The sequence below is a fragment of the Pollicipes pollicipes genome, unplaced genomic scaffold, assembly GCF_011947565.3.
Source record: "Pollicipes pollicipes isolate AB1234 unplaced genomic scaffold, Ppol_2.1 Scaffold_4740;HRSCAF=5597_pilon_pilon_pilon, whole genome shotgun sequence".
NCBI lineage: Eukaryota > Metazoa > Arthropoda > Thecostraca > Pollicipedomorpha > Pollicipedidae > Pollicipes > Pollicipes pollicipes.
In genome coordinates, this window is record NW_023596545.1 from 13,252,268 (window position 1) to 13,269,093 (window position 16,826).

General features: G+C 55.8%; 1 protein-coding gene across 1 annotated transcript in view; it reads right to left on the reverse strand.

The window, feature by feature from the left end:
* LOC119097946 (inactive dipeptidyl peptidase 10) overlaps positions 1-16,826 on the reverse strand; it is an 88,503-nt gene continuing 71,677 nt past the window's right edge. The window contains exons 5-19 of the mRNA XM_037220886.1: positions 11,275-11,349; positions 10,040-10,092; positions 8,850-8,868; positions 8,636-8,726; positions 7,949-8,112; positions 5,081-5,184; positions 4,582-4,705; positions 3,624-3,659; positions 3,390-3,491; positions 2,923-3,008; positions 2,215-2,554; positions 2,056-2,184; positions 1,803-1,986; positions 1,332-1,537; positions 1-1,010 (exon numbers count right to left, since the gene is read on the reverse strand). Coding sequence (XP_037076781.1) covers positions 885-1,010; positions 1,332-1,537; positions 1,803-1,986; positions 2,056-2,184; positions 2,215-2,554; positions 2,923-3,008; positions 3,390-3,491; positions 3,624-3,659; positions 4,582-4,705; positions 5,081-5,184; positions 7,949-8,112; positions 8,636-8,726; positions 8,850-8,868; positions 10,040-10,092; positions 11,275-11,349 — 1,839 coding nt within the window. The 3' untranslated portion in view covers positions 1-884. The remainder of the gene's footprint in view (positions 1,011-1,331; positions 1,538-1,802; positions 1,987-2,055; positions 2,185-2,214; positions 2,555-2,922; positions 3,009-3,389; positions 3,492-3,623; positions 3,660-4,581; positions 4,706-5,080; positions 5,185-7,948; positions 8,113-8,635; positions 8,727-8,849; positions 8,869-10,039; positions 10,093-11,274; positions 11,350-16,826) is intronic.

Consider the following 16,826-nt stretch of genomic DNA (forward strand, 5'->3'; position numbering starts at 1 on the left):
CCAACTATATAACTGGAGTCCATTGCAGTTCTACGGACGATATCTTTAATTTATGAAGCGTACACGTTAACATTGACTCGGCGAGCATCCTTGTACATCGGACGCGCAGGCACGGGCACAACAGTACACGCCTAGGACACCAACATACACGGCTCATAATACTGCGGTGCCAGCTTGACATACACAGCGGCAGTCGGGTCCGTCAAGCGTCGAATGCGACACGCGCCGACCCCGCTAAAGATCGGGTCACATCGTGTCTGCTGTTCACCGGCAGTCTCTACGGCCGTCTGCCTGCCTAGACGGCCGACCAGGACAACGCCACATTAACGCTTCACGACGCTAGCCACCTGGGCTCTATGATCTGTGGCGTGCATGTGCATGCCCTGCGCTAGCCGGAGTGGTCCGCAGCCCATTGAGGCCCGGCTCGTGACCGGTTCACCGCCGGCCGGAGCGGGGCACCGGCCGACGCGGGAGGGCGCTGCATCCGCGCTGTCTGGAGTTCGGCCACGTAGGCTAGCCGGCGCCGTCGCCCGCGCTGGACGGCGACGTTGGACGGCGATGACACGTCGCGGGCCGATCCCGGAGCACCCCGAGACGGACGGACGTCAGCGCCAGCACCTGCACCAGCGCCAGCGCCAGCGCCAGAGCCACGAGAGCCGCTACAGACCAGGCTCCCCGCAGCCGGCCCCGGCGGCAGCGCTACCAGCGATTCCGTGCTGGAGGGGACCGAGAGCGAACGGCTGGTGCCCGGCCAATGTCCCGCGATGGAGGGAGAAGCTGAGCCCACTCAGCGGCGGGGAGCGGCGCGTTGCCCGTTTCCAGGGCAGAAACCCGTACAGAGCACACCAGGCGGGACGGCGGCGCGGCTCCGGCGGCGCCGCCTCTCACTGCACGGCCGCCGCCAGCTGCCGCGGACCGTCTGGCAGCAGACACTCGGTCATGTACCGGTCAAGCGTCTTGTACAGGTGGCCGAGCACGCCGCCCAGGTCGTGGGGCTGGTCCGGGTACAGCTGAGGAAGAGTGGCAGACGTCGGCGGCGCCCGGCGCACATATAGACAAATAGCAGTAGCACGTGTCGGCAAGGCAACCTGCGACAGCTCTCGAACGAACGCAGTCACATTCAGCTGACCGCTGGCGCGTCGAGTCTTCGCCAATTGAGAGTTGGTAACGCTTTGTAAGGCCACCGTGTGCTACATCGATAGCGGCGATCTATTGTCGATTTTCCTTTTAATCAATAAAATAAGGAGAGAAAACTGTTCAGAAAGCACCAACAAGAGAGTGATAGCGTATATAAGAGCTATAAAAAATGCACAGATGTGCATCTTACTGACCACTTGTCGGAATAACATGCCCGCTTTCTCCAGCCATCGAGCCAGCAGGAAAGTTTGCTGAACGCTGACGGTGACGTCAGCCGTGCCGTGAACCAATAGCAGACGCTTCCCAGAGAGGCCTGGTGCCCACTGGCTCATATCCGCACGTGAGTAGCCGCGCTCGTTGTCAACTGGCAGCCCCAGATGCCTTTCGCTAAACGCTGACGCTGAAGAGGAATCGATAATTAGTCCGCCATACAATGAACATCCATCCGGGAAATGTTATGCTAGACATTCTTTCCCTGACCATGCCCGAGGTCGCGTGTATTATCAAGAACCGCTGGTTTTAATCATATGGAATGACGCATTCACACCAAAATTCCACGCGTCGCGGGCCGGTGAGTTCGTGACGGTTGACTAAAAGCAATCGGGATGCGACACTGGTCATCAACAGACCGGAACACGCTCGGCCACACAGCACCGCAGACCCACCGTAGCTCTCCCAGGACGTGACGGGCGCGATGGCGACGGCGCAGTTGGCCGGCTTCTCCGGGCCAGCGAGCAGCCTCAGCGCCAGGTGCGCGCCGAAGCCACGACCCACCAGCACCACCTGGCGCGGGGTCAGGTAGTCCAGCGTCGCCGTCAGGTTGGAGATGACCCTCCGCAGGTCGGCCACCTCGGCGTCGGCCGACCAGGGCGCGGCGGCGGCGGCGGCGGCGGCCGGCAGCGCCACGTCCGCCACTACCATCTGTCGGCGCGAGGCCAGGTAGGCACCCCAGTCGACGGCCCACCGACGGCCGCGCGCCGCACGCGCCTCCAACCGCACGAGTAGCGGGTAGGCGACCACATCGTTAGGCCGGTGCTGCGGCGGCACCTGCAGACGCACGGACGCCGCGCGGCCCGCCGTCAGCGGCACGCGCAGTGCCTCCACGCGCGGTAGCGACGTGTTGGCAGCGGCGGCGCGCAGCCGGCTGTTGTTGCGCAGAAGCGTCATCTGTGGAGCGTCGGCCGCACTGACAGTTACGTGGGGCACCATAGGGCCCAGGCAGTGGAGTGCGTAGTGGCGGCCGTCGACGTTGAAGATGGCGTCGTGGTACAGGCAGAGCTGGGCGTGGGGGTGCTGCCGACCCAGCACCTGGCTGCAGGTCATGCAGTGGGCGCCAGCCGGAGCGGCAGAGCCAGGCACCGCCACCCGGTGCAGATGCCGCTGGCCGGGCTGGTCCGCCACCGGCGCGGTGTAGTATCTGGAACATGCCAGCGCTGCAGAAGCGACAAGGCGGGCACGGCATGGCCACTGAGGAGCTTATTTTGGCATCGAAATTGGAGCTCGCCGGACTCGGCTGTCAGCTGAAGTCATGGGAGGTACGCGACGGTCGTTTGTGAGATGGATTGGATCGTCAACGATCCAGCGGCGATCAACAACAGCAGCGATCATTGGCGACGGGGTCAATGGATAGCTGAGCTTAAACCGCCATGGAATGTTTAAAGGTTGAACTAAAAATCTTTGCCGAAGAATATAAAAACGCCAATCAGATGCTGCATTCTCAGCCCACTAACCCGTTCCATGAGCGGAAGCATACGGTAATGATGCGGGGGGGGGGGGGGGACTTACATGAAGTCATGACTACATGCCAGTATTTTGATAACTCCCGTCTTCTCTCGCGTTAGCTGCACCACGCTTCTGTTATTGGTGTCCACCTACAGACGCCGCGACAGAGCGGCGTGGGTGACAATAATCACAAACATTGGCTGGCACAACAGTCCCGGCTTTGATTTGACAGTGGTGATGGCTATCCTCATTTCAGATTGTTCCTATAATGACAATATTTACAATGATGAAGAAGTTAAATACTCAAAAGAGGCACGAATTATACAACAGACCGTACCAACGGGTTTAATCATGTAATTAATGGAGACATGTGCAGCCACCCAAGACCGGTCTAACTACCTCACCAAAAGTTTATGCATTCACAGGGCGAACGAAATTAAGCAAAGGTTAATATTTCCCTATCACGAACATCTGAATCGTCATTATTGCACAGCCAGCAGCCGAGCCCGACAGCACGGCATGCGCCGTACGCCACACACGTCGCCCGACCCCGCCGCGCCGGCCGAGACACTGATCAGGTGCCGCTGCGCCGGCGGCGCTGCCCGGGCCACGGTCCGGAGGTTCGGCCGGCCCTGCAGTCAGGCCGGCTCCGACAGCAGCCGTACCCAGACCACCTGGTGGTTGCGACGTCCGTGGCCGTTCGGGACCCGGTCCAGCAGCGCCAGCGAGCGGCCCTCGTGGCAGGGCAGCGGCGCCGGCCGCACCGGCAGCCAGCCCACCGCCGTCTGCGACTGGTACACCTGTAGCGGCGGCCACCCATCAGCGGACGTGGCGACGCCTTGAAGTCAGCATGCAGGTGCAGCGCGGCTCTGATGGGAGCTGACAGGTACCGGTCTGGTGCCGGCCGGCAGGTACCGGTCTGGTGCCGGCCGACAGGTACCGGTCTGATGCCGGCCGGCAGGTACCGGTCTGATGCCGGCCGGCAGGTACCGGTCTGGTGCCGGCCGGCAGGTACCGGTCTGGTGCCGGCCGGCAGGTACCGGTCTGGTGCCGGCCGGCAGGTACCGGTCTGGTGCCGGCCGGCAGGCGCCGGTCTGATGCCGGCCGGCAGGTACCGGTCTGATGCCGGCCGGCAGGTACCGGTCTGGTGCCGACCGACAGGTACCGGTCTGGTGCCGGCCGGCAGGTACCGGTCTGATGCCGGCCGGCAGGTACCGGTCTGGTGCCGGCCGGCAGGCTCCGGTCTGGTGCCGGCAGGCAGGTACCGGTCTGGTGCCGGTCGACAGGTACCGGTCTGGTGCCGGCCGGCAGGTACCGGTCTGATGCCGGCCGGCAGGTACCGGTCTGGTGCCGGCCGACAGGTACCGGTTTGGTGCCGGCCGGCAGGTACCGGTCTGGTGCCGGCCGGCAGGTACCGGTCTAGTGCCGGCAGGCAGGTACCGGTCTGATGCCGGCCGGCAGGTACCGGTCTGGTGCCGGCCGGCAGGTACCGGTCTGGTGCCGGCCGACGGATGTCACAAGTTTACTGAAACAGCGCACCCGCGCCGATCTGAGGTACACGGAAGGACACCGATCTGAGGCCCTGACGGCTGTCAGCAGACATGTACCACCGTCACTCCAGCTGCTCTGTGACAGACTGGCGCGGGGCAGGCAGGTACCGTTTCCGCGCTCGGGTCCCCAGCTATGCGATAGCCGGGGTCGGTCGCGGAGGTGGGGCGTTACCGTTCGGCAGGACCAGTCGGGCGCAGAGCAGACAGTGACGTGGCTGGCGTTCTGACGTCGGTTGTACCACGTGATCGTCAGCTGATGCTCGCCGAGCCAGCTGACGCCGGCCGCGTACAGCTCCCTGCCGCCCGCGCAGTGCCAGCCTCAGCTCGTTGCTAACCGGGCTGTGCTATTACCAGGCGGGGGCTAAAGTTGAGGTCGTTTGAGCAGCGCAGCGAAAAGTGGGGTCATCAAGCTTTAATTGCACTAATGTCATAGCTTTAGTTAAAGTGCGAAATTCAAACAGAGCTGCTAGATTCCCCGCTAGCCAAGAGCCAGAATGCAACGAACACCATACACAGGTTCGGGTCACCATTCGCCAGATCGGTGGCGCCCAACGCTGTGCCAGCACCAGCAACAGCCGACAACAGTCGTTCCCCGGTGACGCACAACCGAGCCGCCACGCTCGGCCGGGGCAGCGAGGGGGGGGGGGGGGGGCAGCACGGGGTGTACTCACTGCTGAGCGAGCACGGCCGGCGGCTGCACGGTGCGGTACTCCATCCGACGGGGCTCGGTGATGTTCACCACCGTCACCGTCAGCTCCGGGTTCACACCGCCAGCCTGCACGCACCGCGCACGCGTGCGGCAGCAGTAACGGTACGTGAGCATGCTGTCGCTAATGACACCACCGCACGTAGGGAACGCAACCTCAGGTCTCGCAGGGACGTGGCGGACATGAGGCCTAAGTCTAGGCACAGATCCGAGCCCGAGCTTCGCGAGTAGAGTCCATGCTGTCCACAGTTTAGAACACCAAGTCTAAGTCTCAAGTCCTAGGGCCCTGAGGCTGAGTCCTAGTCCTTGTTTGTCCATTTCAATTCATGTGAGTGCGGGATCGATCCCTAGTACCCCTCGTTTGCGTCAAGCCCATTAGTTTCGACATCTTATTTAATCTTCGGAGCATGCATCTCGACCTTAAATGTAACATAAGAATGCCAAGCCAGGCTATGGCAATCTTTCTAGCATATTTATTTTGTTGAAATACTCATGTAAGGGTTGTGAATTATGCTCCGAGGCAAAATCAGTAGACTTCAAACTTACATTGAGCAGGAAGTCGTTGCTCAGAGGTTTGGAATGCGTCGTAGGGTCCCCTTCAAAGTTCAGGTGCTGTTTTGCCTCGCCCTTCTCCCTCCCCATATCCCTGATGCTCTAGTCCACGTACACCCAAATTTAATAGAGAATATTCAATAGGCCTTCGACAGGAAGCGATTACAGCAAACATACAGCATATTGGTATTGTTATCCCTTCTAAATATTCTGCTGGGCCCCTAAAATCATTCTAGTCATCATATCAGTTTTTCCCAAAACAAGCAGTCACCACCATCATTGCTTCCTGCGGTTTTTCCTTGCTAGTCGGCTGGTACCAGACCTTTAAGACCCCTCCCCATTGGTATGCATGGTGCCTCGCGTTACAAGCTTCAGAGCTTAGCGAGAGAGATCACCACTGGCACGTGATGCAAGAGCAAATTGATGGCTTCGTATACAACTTGAAACGAGACATTCAAGGACAAATTCAACTTAATCGGGCTGATTCATAGAACGGGCGAGAAATGCAGTCAGTCCATGCCGATTTAATAGGTCTTAAAGTTGGCCTTAACGTGAAGCACAGGCAAAAGACCACTTGGCCCCTTATGTCAGCCAGCTACAAAAGGCAGCAATCGCTTATCTTGGACGGCATTGAACGAGAAAAGGTAACAAATGGACACGGATTCCACGTATTGAAAAAAATATGTTTTTGACCCATGAAGGCTAGAGTGCAGAAAACCTTACGCTGCCCGATGACGCACTGGCGCTGGTACGCCCAAAAATTGGGGCGAAACGGAAAGAGCCTCGACGCAGCAGCTTTTCCTGACCAGAGGTTTATTTCTGTCTCTCAGTATCAGACTTCCATGAGCTTAATAATGCCCGTCTCACATTAAGAAAGCGAGAACGCGCTTCGACTGGCCCCGAGGGTGCGCTTCTCTACTGGAGGGTCAAATGTCCCGTTTCCAGCACCCTGGGGCACGCGGCACGCTGGGGTTTGTGCCATATAAAGTATGTGCTCCAACCTGTGGATTCAGGGAGTGGATTGTGTCTCGTAAACTCATACCAGTGTACTCACTGTTAGACCTGTGTAGGTTTTGGCCTAAATTGAGTCCTTACTCATTAAAGTCAAGGCCTGCGTACAAGTCCAAGGTTTCCGGAAACTTTTAATCTGAGGCCCATTCACGTTTAATTAAGGCTGCATCTGTGTCCAAGTCCGAGTTTATTACCTTTTCATTCCTCTATCGTCTATGTCGTGTTGAACGTGAACTAGTCTATCTCTAATCTACTTGCATCATTTGTTATTTCATTTCAGTCCGTGTCTTTAGTGGTCATGCGTCCTACTGAAATTTTGGATCTGGTCAGGACGGAACCCCAGGATCAATCCCGGATCTAGACGGAGCAGAATCCACAATCGATCCCGGATCCGGACGGTACCGAACCTAGAACCGATCCCGGATCTGAACGGGACTGGATTCGCATCCGCATGAAGATGATAGCAGCATCTGACACAAACACGAAACTGAACCTTCATGTTGTAATGGGTCATGAGGAGCCACATGCATGGGTCAAGTCATTCAGGTGGGCACATCGCAGTCTGGTCTGAGGTGTGACTGGCGCGTGGTGTGCTGGGTGTGAAGTGCGGTTGGTGCGGGTGGCGTGAGGTGTGACTGGCACGTGGTTTGATTGGTGTGAGATGTGATTGGCGTGAGGTGTGATTGGTATAAGGTGTGATCGATACGATGTAAGATCGGTGTGAGGTGTGGTCGGTGTGAGGTTTGATCGGTGTGCTATGCGATCAGTATGAGGTGTGATCTGTGTGAGGTGTGATCAATGTGACGTGTGGTCCGTGTGAAGTGTGATTGGTGTGAGGTGTGCTTAGTGTGAGGTAGGATTGGTGTGAGGTGTGATCGGTGTGAGGTGTGGTTGGTGTGAGCTGTGATCGGTATTTGACTGGTGTGGGGTGTGACTGACAGCCGTCTCGATATCACACCAAATCTAGTCCAAATGCTGACCGGGCACCCGCCACCAAAGGGTCCGGACAGCGCCCCTCACGAGGCCAGCCCCCCTCAGCCAGCACAATGTTGATCGGAGGCTGGGCCACCCGTCTTATCATCACGGCGGCATCATCCACTGGAGGGCCCTCGACTAAAGACAACAGGCCTCTGTACTCGGACCCAACGCTGAGTGGACCCATGATACCGCTGCGCGATGACACAGCACAACACTTCCCAGCAAGCCCAACACTGCCTAATGCGTGCGGCACAAGGTCCAGGCAGCACAGGGCCTGTGGGCTGGGCCGTACCCTGGAGTACTTGACGGAGCGTACGGTCGGGTACGCTGGGCTGCGTCCGGTACCGTACAGCGTGTACTGCAGGTCGGGCACGGCCGTTGCGTTGAGGGTGAAGTACAGCAGACCGGTGCCGGCCGGGGACGGCCAGACAGCCCGCGACGAACCAAGCACATGTTCTGCGGCACAGCGGAGCGCAGGCGGCGCGGCGCCGGTCAGGGCGTCGAAAGACGGTCAGAACACGGCGGCGCGGCCGGCCGGGGTCACGATCACAGAACGGTGCCTGGACACAGCGCCTGCGTGGCGTGGAGATCATTCGAGAATAAGGGGGCTGCAGATGACCTGTCCAGCGACTCCTGGCGCCGAGTTGAAGGAAACACGTGACCTGTTCAGGAGTACGATACCCGTTCACAAGAGGGAAGGAGACGACGCGTGCATGCGTCGTGCTTGACACTCGGTGGCCAAAAAGTTGGTCGACTATGCATCGCCACATCAGCATACAATCGAACAGCGTACGCGATCGTTGGTGATCACTTCGGCGACCAGCCGGCCGGGCTAGCGGTACACGGACGATACTGAATGTCTTCACAACACTGGCCCCCATGCGTATTACGACGAGGGCGTTGAACCCCGTCGTGGTGCATCATGCGATTTGGTACACAGTGCAGCGAGTCAGAAAACGGCGTGGTATCACGTACGTACCGCGGTACAGCGGGTCGGTGACGCCGTGGTACACGAGGCCGGGCCGGCCGTCGCGTGTGACAGGGTACGAGTCGGCGCTGTCAGCGCGCGCCTTGTAGTACAGATTGTTGCGGTGCACCAGTAGCAGGGCGGCGGAGGGCGCGCCGGCACCGGAAGGCAGCCAGGCGGCCAGCTGGAGCCGCGGGTGGCTGCGGCCCGGCCGGCCTGGCTCCACGCGCAGCGCCGCCGTGTACCTGACAGACAGACGGCACGGTGTAGAGGGCTTGAAGTGACAGCACACGCAGCCAAAATGCTTTTATCAGTATGAGTCAAAGTATACGACACAATTCCTCTCTTACTCTGAGTGCGGTGAGTTGAGGAAGGTGCCACTTATTAGCGATGCAAAGAGGCAGCCTTCTATACTCACCCAGCATCACTCAGATGGGCTGCGTGCTCTTGAAGGCAGCAAACACATTTTTTGGAGACATTCAAAAACTCCAAAACACTCACCGGCTGTCAAAGCTATTTTCTCTCTTATTCTGTTTAATTTGCTGAGCAGACAACGGCATTTAATTTTTTTAGATCAGCACTTCTATTCAGCCAAGTCAGTCCAAAGATTCATAATGAAATTGGGGCGGCAGATAAATGGCCAGTTCAGCAAAAAAACAACAAAGCGTCGAATCTCAGCAGCTTCTGACAAAGCCGCCGCCTGGTTCCTTGCTGCGGGCAGCAATTACTCGAGGGAAATCAATATTCGACGCCAGCCGCTTAGCTTCCCATTCTTCCAACTCGAAACCCAGAGATATGCCGGCGGCAGGAAGAGCGAGAGAAAGAGCGAGCGCGAGACGGAGAGAGCGAGGGGGGGGGGGGAGAAAGCGTGCAGACCAACGGATATGCAACTAATGTATAACTTGAGGTGCACTTGCTTATAAAATTCACGTAATCCATAACATGAGAAGCAAACTAAAACGATAGGCATGGTGATTTCTAAATATAACGTTGGGATGTCTACCCGATATACGGGCTACTGGTGCTGGTTTGTGCACCTTGACATGATATGGACAGGTCATGGTCTTGGATGTTACTTATGACATAATTAAACCCAGGGAAAAAAACATATCGATCCGATGCAAGTCCGCTGGATGGGATGGAGAAGGACCCTCAAATATGTTCAGGTAAAGAACCTGATTGCATTCAGTACCGTTAGCCTGGTGAAAACTATTACATTACCGAAGGGCCTACCAGTCCAAGCACAATGACAAAACAAGCTTGTATCTATCCCAAGATGCGTTCAATCACTGAGTGACTGAGAGTGACCCAGAATGTGTCGCTACTCCTGTAATCTGAGCCCAAACGATCTGCTTCATCATGCGATTGGCGATCTTTGAAATAACGACTTGCTCCCACGACACTGCCTGAACTTACCCCGTGTCCACGGGCCAGATCCAGTACCGGGACTCATAGCGATGGTCCGTGTGCTGCAAAGTCCCCAGGTCCAGTCATTTTCACGGCTGGCAGAGAAAATTTGTCCATCCATAGCAACAGAGGCGAGGCAGATGGTAGCAAAATCATCGCTTATTCAATTTAAAGCGGATTGTGCATGCTAATGGCATGACATGATGGTCGTTGGAGTGTGCCGTTACAAAATGTTGCAAAGGCTTATTTATTTGTTGACGTAGCGATCAATTCGAAAATTTTTCGGACGAAACGCAACGTTGCGCTTTTATTACACAGTAGCACGCAATATGCGTAACGCATCGATCAGCGGGCAACGACTCTGGATTGCAAACCGCAGATGATGCCACTGGAACTCCAGTAAGATGACCAAGACGAGCACTGTTTTCCACAGAGAAGCTAAGAGTTTTATCGTTTCTATAGCTATACTAAAAAGTACATGAAATAATGCCGGTCTAAGCAGTTTCAGGTGCTTCTGTTACATTGGGCATGAGTGAGTTGGGCTATTTATTCTGTGTCGTTCAGTAACGTCAAGAAGCAAGCGCCATTTTCCCACATGATCTGAGTTACATGTGCATAAAATACTGCATTTTGTTCGCAGTCTGCGTGCTTGCCCATCTGTTCCGCGAGGTCGTTGAACTGAGTGGACTGAGCGGTTCACGGTTCCCGGGTACCTCCTTTTGAGGAGATCTGTGGAAGTCAAGCCGACTAATGCTATGAATGCCCGGCGGACCGAAAGCTTTGACCAACTGGCCTAGTGCTGGGTCCCAGCGGGCTGAGAACCTTTTACCGCACACTTGCACTGATGTTCAAACAGACTACGCTTGGTAAAAGTTAAGTTTTCTTCAGATTCCTGCCACACTTGCGATTGAGACATTTGCAAATTCCATGGCCCGATTCGCGCCTCATGTCTGTCCAGCTGAACGTGATTTTGTTTTTGGCACAAGTTAAACGGAGACAGAGACGACTGTTTATCAGATAGTTCACGCATGCTATGAGACATGCCGGAGCTTGTAAGAAATCACTGGCACGCAACCGCTTTTTGCCACATAACTTTGCGTCCGGAATGTGTTGCACGGTGGTGTACCGTTGGATTCGAGTTCGACAGTTTGGTACAGCCATGCACACCCTCACGTATATTCATGCACGTTCATTCATGCACGTAGCGGCACGCTTTTGTGTTTTTGCATCACATTTCGGCTTACGTCACTGCGTTTGCTCGCCAGAAGAACGTATTTCAGATCGGGTGAAACCTGGAACTGCTCGGCGCTGGTTTGCCTCTGAAACAGGACAACGGCCGGGGCGTGAGCTCGCGAGTGAGACGGCAGCGAGACGGCACCGGCAGGGACCAACAGACGACCCCGTCAGGACAGGGGACCACCCCTGACGGGAGCTCGCGAGTGAGACGGCAGCGAGACGGCACCGGCAGGGACCAACAGACGACCCCGTCAGGACAGGGGACCACCCCTGACGGGAGCTCGCGAGTGAGACGGCAGCGAGACGGCACCGGCAGGGACCAACAGACGACCCCGTCAGGACAGGGGATCACCCCTGACGGGATGTCGCGAGTGAAACCGCAGCGAGACGGCACCGGCAGGGACCAACAGACGACCCCGTCAGGACAGGGTATCACCTCTGACGGGGGCCCGCGAGTGAGACCGCAGCGAGACGGCACGGCAGGGACCAACAGACGACCCCGTCAGGACAGGGTATCACCTCTGACGGGGGCCCGCGAGTGAGACCGCAGCGAGACGGCACGGCAGGGACCAACAGACGACGCCGCCAGGACAGGGGATCACCTCTGACGGGAGCTCGCGGGTGAGACCGCAGCGAGGCGACACGGGCAGGGACCAACAGACGACCCCGTCAGGACAGGGGATCACCCCTGAAGGGAGCTCGCCCTGCACTCCAGAACCCCTATCCAACATCTGGTCACAATACATCGCACACCGCATCCGCTCTTCCCACCCCGCTGAGAGAAAGGACTTCAGCGAGCTCGGCATGCGCTTCACTGCCGTCCCACAGGCTCATTGTCGGATATTATCCGAGTGGTGGGCGCCTGCCGCCGTAGCAGGGTCACCGCCGCTGCACCAGAACACGTCCAGCCGGCTAGTGACGGGTCACCGCCGCCGTGCCGGGGCACGCCCAGCCGGCTGGCAACGGATCACCGCCGCCGCACCGGAGCACGCCCAGCCGGCTGGTGACGGATCATCACCGCCGCACCGGAGCACGCCCAGCCGGCTGGTGACGGATCACCGCCGCCGCGCCGGAGCACGCCCAGCCGGCTGGCAACGGATCGCCGCCGCCGCACCAGAGCCCGCCCAGCCGGCTGGTGACGGATCATCACCGCCGCACCAGAGCACGCCCAGCCGGCTAGTGACGGGTCACTGCCGCCGCACCGGAGCACGCCCAACCGGCTGGTGACGGGTCGTCACCGCTGCCGTACCAGAACATGCCCAGCCGGCTGGTGACGGGCCGTCTCCCGGGGAACGGCGGTCGCCGACTGCTCACCGCCGCCGCACCGGAGCCCGCCCGACCGGCTGGTGACGGATCACCACTGCCGCACCAGAGCACGCTCGGCCCGCTGGTGACGGGCCGTCTCCCGGGGAACGGCGGTCGCTGGCTGCTCACCGCCGCCCACCAAACGCCATTAAGGCGGCTGTTAACAGCCCTCGGCGCCGGACGGCAACTTTTGCTGACGGCGGTCGTCATATTAGGCTGAGCTGGCAGAGTGCTGAGCGACAGCGCTCCACCGACAGTCTAGTAGAGTGCTGAGCGACAGTGCTGCACCGACGGCCTTCGGCTTCCACTCTATAGAGCCGTGCCCCGAACTTCAACATTCTCGCGCTCTTTCCCAAAGTCCGTGGAATCGCCGCCGATAGCGCGACGTGGACACGTTACAAGACGAGTAAATTAGGGTCCATTCAAAACGTTCATCTTTGCTCTTAATTATTCAGTAGTACCGAAAGTACGAACTCTAAAAGTGGGCTATGGTATGATTCGTAAGGGTGGTGGCAAAGTGATTGCCTGACCAGGTCGCTGAAGCTGCACTTCTTCTCGGGGTTATGTCAAGACTCTTCACACGTGTGTGTACATATATGGAACTTGATATGGGTGCGCGCATGAAATGAAAGACGAATAAATGAGACAAAATCTTTGCAGAATTATGCATCGGATGAAACTGCAGTCTTTCGTAGGATTAGTTTCTATGTCGTCGGGAGCATGGCTTTGGAACAAACGTCGAAATATCGACGGCGACACACTTGTAGCGTTGTGTAGCTGCGCCGAACACAATAGTGACAGGCTACGGAAATAATACCCAGAGACGACGCGCAGGACCTGTGCATGATTCTTCAACCCCCCCCCCCCCCCCCTCCCCCCCATTGGATCGTGAAACTCCCTGGTCAACAGCAGCAGTTTACGGCAAAGGCTTAACGTGCCGCAGTATTCGACATGACCTCTCTCTGACGTCACCTGACCTGCAGCGCGGTCGCTGCAACCGGTTGCAGGCCATCGTGGTCAAGGGCAAATAGCGAGCGTCTTAAAAGAAATTTTTCGAGCTTGAAGATTTTTAAGTAAGCATCAGATACGATGAACAAGCTCGCTTATAACTTTTGGTACACCTTTAAACAGAAAAGACTGCTCTAGACACGGCAGTTTCTCTGCTTAGTAAACATGCTCCTCGAAACGTTATTGTTTGATTACGTTATCGTACCTTGCATAACATTGATTAAGAGCCAATTGACGCTCGTTATATCTGCAAAATTGTGCTTACGAACGTCAGGTGTGAACGATTTGACCATTTTTTTTCTCGACCTTAACACGCGCTCGGGTGGTGGATCAACTTGACCCCCGAAGGTTTTTCAGGAATGGTTTCCGAACGGCGCGGCATAGCCGCGCCAAATTTTGCATAGCTCTAGGTAATTAAACATTGCATCGTTTGGTTTCAAAATTCGGGTTTACCTTATAAGATCGCTAACCTATGACAGGTCAAAGTCAGGCCATAGTTTAAGCGAAGGCAATTTCTAAGGAATCACTCAATGTGATGCAACAACGGAGTGTTAGACGAAGCCATACATCCTTGATATGCTTTCTTCAGCAACGCAACAATTCAGTGACCAAACAACATTGATCTATGATTTGACGCATTATTATTTTTTTAAATTCAGTGACGAATGAAGGTCCGACCAAGATCAAAGCCAATCTGTTTCATCACACTAGGACTTGCTGTATGGAGTTGATTCTGGCACTCATTTAGAATTTATTGATAGAAAGAACCGCATTCTTCATCTTCCATGAACTTCTTAGAGGTCAGGATAGGTCATTGATCTAAAGCAACCCAGGTCAACATTTTGTTTTTGGGAACATACTGCCCAGCGTCATCTTTGTTGCTTATTCAAATGCAAATTCAGAGCAGTATTGGATGACTTTGGTCACCAAAGGACAAACAAAGCCGCTAACCTTGAATGAGCATGTTTCTTTTTGCTTAGAAACATTCATCTAGGGTCTAGGGGCACTTTGGACACCAGCCTGGAATTTGACCTTGTTTGACCTCATATGACCCAAAGATCCTGATCTATGAACATCAAAATTTGACCTAAGTGAGTTCACGTACAGGTCAACACACCCAGTGGCTTTGTTGTCTCCAGCTCTCCTAGGTCCCAAGATCTCAGGGGGTTAAATTAACCCCCACCCGAGCGAAGGATATCCAGCCGGCCACCCGGCTGGCTGGATACCGTTCGGTGTTAATGATCGTTGTCAATCGTTACATGGCTAAAAATGGCAGGCTTTGAAGGACGTTATTATGATGTCAATAAATAGCAAGGTGACCTTAAAATAACTCTCCCTGAAATACTCTCCCCATTTTCGCGGGCGTCGGGCCCCTGAAACCGTTCTGGTCCCTCTGAAATTGGGCGTTGTAAAGGACCTAGTGGTATCAAGACCATTCAGTGCAACGTAGTGCGAGTGCGGTCTGATTTGATCAAATAAATGTTTCCTAAAAAAACAACAACAGCGAAGCGAGGCCCGTGTCATGCGAGGATGTCCGACATTCACAGTGCGTGATCTGAGTGTCCAGACAGAGCGCGAGCGCGAGCTCTGACGAGACCACGTCTCAGTCGCAGCAACGCGTTGGGAGTCTCCGCTGTTGTCATCGATTGGGACCGCCTGTTGCGCCGAGCAGCAGGGGGGGGGGAGGGGGGGAGGCTGACCGTGAATTCTCTAGCGGGGCACGACAGCACCCGGCCGGCTCGGCTTTGTCAGCCAGCGTGTCAAGGACAGGCTGACCAGCTGATGGAAACAGCTACACATAGCTGATGCAGACGGCGACACATAGCTGATGCAAACGACTACACATAATTGATGCACACGGCTACACAAAGCTGATACACGCGGCTATACCTAGCCGATGCACAGCTAAACATAGCCGATACACACGGCTACACAAAGCTGAAGCACACCTTTCAGGGGGGGGGGGGGGGGGCATGAAGAATGACAACCGCAATGGCATGGCTGTGGCTAGTGACGAAGTCGTAATCAAGGATATCATAAGGATAGAAAGGCTCTTGCTCAAAGTGTGCGGGCTTTGGAAGTGCCCAGATCGGCAAGGTTTTCAATGCTGAAAAATGACCTGTTACCGTAATTGTAACCTGGCACCTAGTCATATCGCTCATCACAGCAAATGCAGTGGGCCATTCTGTACCCAATGTAGACGGTTCGAATGCAAATGGAAATTCGTGTAAGGAAATGCATTATCTGCTACATCTCTGGAATTATCTGGAAATTGACACAGCTTGTCTCACTAGCCAAAATGTTACCACTACATAACGACTTCCGGGGGAGCCAGCGTCCCAGCTGTTGCCAACGCGTTCATCACGGTCTGTAGCCTCAGCATCTGATCCAGGAGAGCGTCCAGCTGCTGGTAATCTGATTGCTCCGGCGATGGCTGATATCCGACCAATGTAGGTGGGAGGGGATCCGATTACTCTCGGCCAGCTCATTCCGCAAAACAATTGGGCCAATCGGTCGGTTACCAAGACTACGGACAAACGATTTAATTAGAAAGCAAGGAAAAAACGCAGGAAATCGCTTGATAAAAAATACTGGCCGCGCAGGGTTCCAAAATGAGCGGAGGAGGATATTAGAGAGAGAGAAAGAGAGAGAGAGAGAGAGAGAGAGAGAGAGAGAGAGAGAGAGAGAGAGAGAGAGAGAGAGAGAGAGAGAGAGAGAGAGAGAGAGAGAGAGAGAGAGAGAGAGAGAGAGAGAGAGAGAGAGAGAGAGAGAGAGAGAGAGAGAGAGAGAGAGAGAGAGGAGAGAGAGAGAGAGAGAGAGAGAGAGAGAGAGAGAGAGAGAGAGAGAGAGAGAGAGAGAGAGAGAGAGAGAGAAGAGAGAGAGAGAGAGAGAGAGAGAGAGAGAGAGAGAGAGAGAGAGAGAGAGAGAGAGAGAGAGAGGAGAGAGAGAGAGAGAGAGAGGAGAGAGAGAGAGAGAGAGAGAGAGAGAAGAGAGAAAGAGAGAGAGAGAGAGAGAGAGAGAGAGAGAGAGAGCGTTGTCCGAGGCAGAGGACGGCCATGCTTCTTGAAGTTATCTCAGAGGGTCCTCAATGTCAACAATCTACCACCTTTTCCCCTTTCGAATGAGTCATTCAATTTGTTGCATGCGGCATTCCGTAAGTTACGCCATGCACTTTTAATCGTTTTCGATCGCCCTTACCCTGGTTGCGCGCTAGCTACACTGGCCAAATCCTGTTGTTTGCGTGACG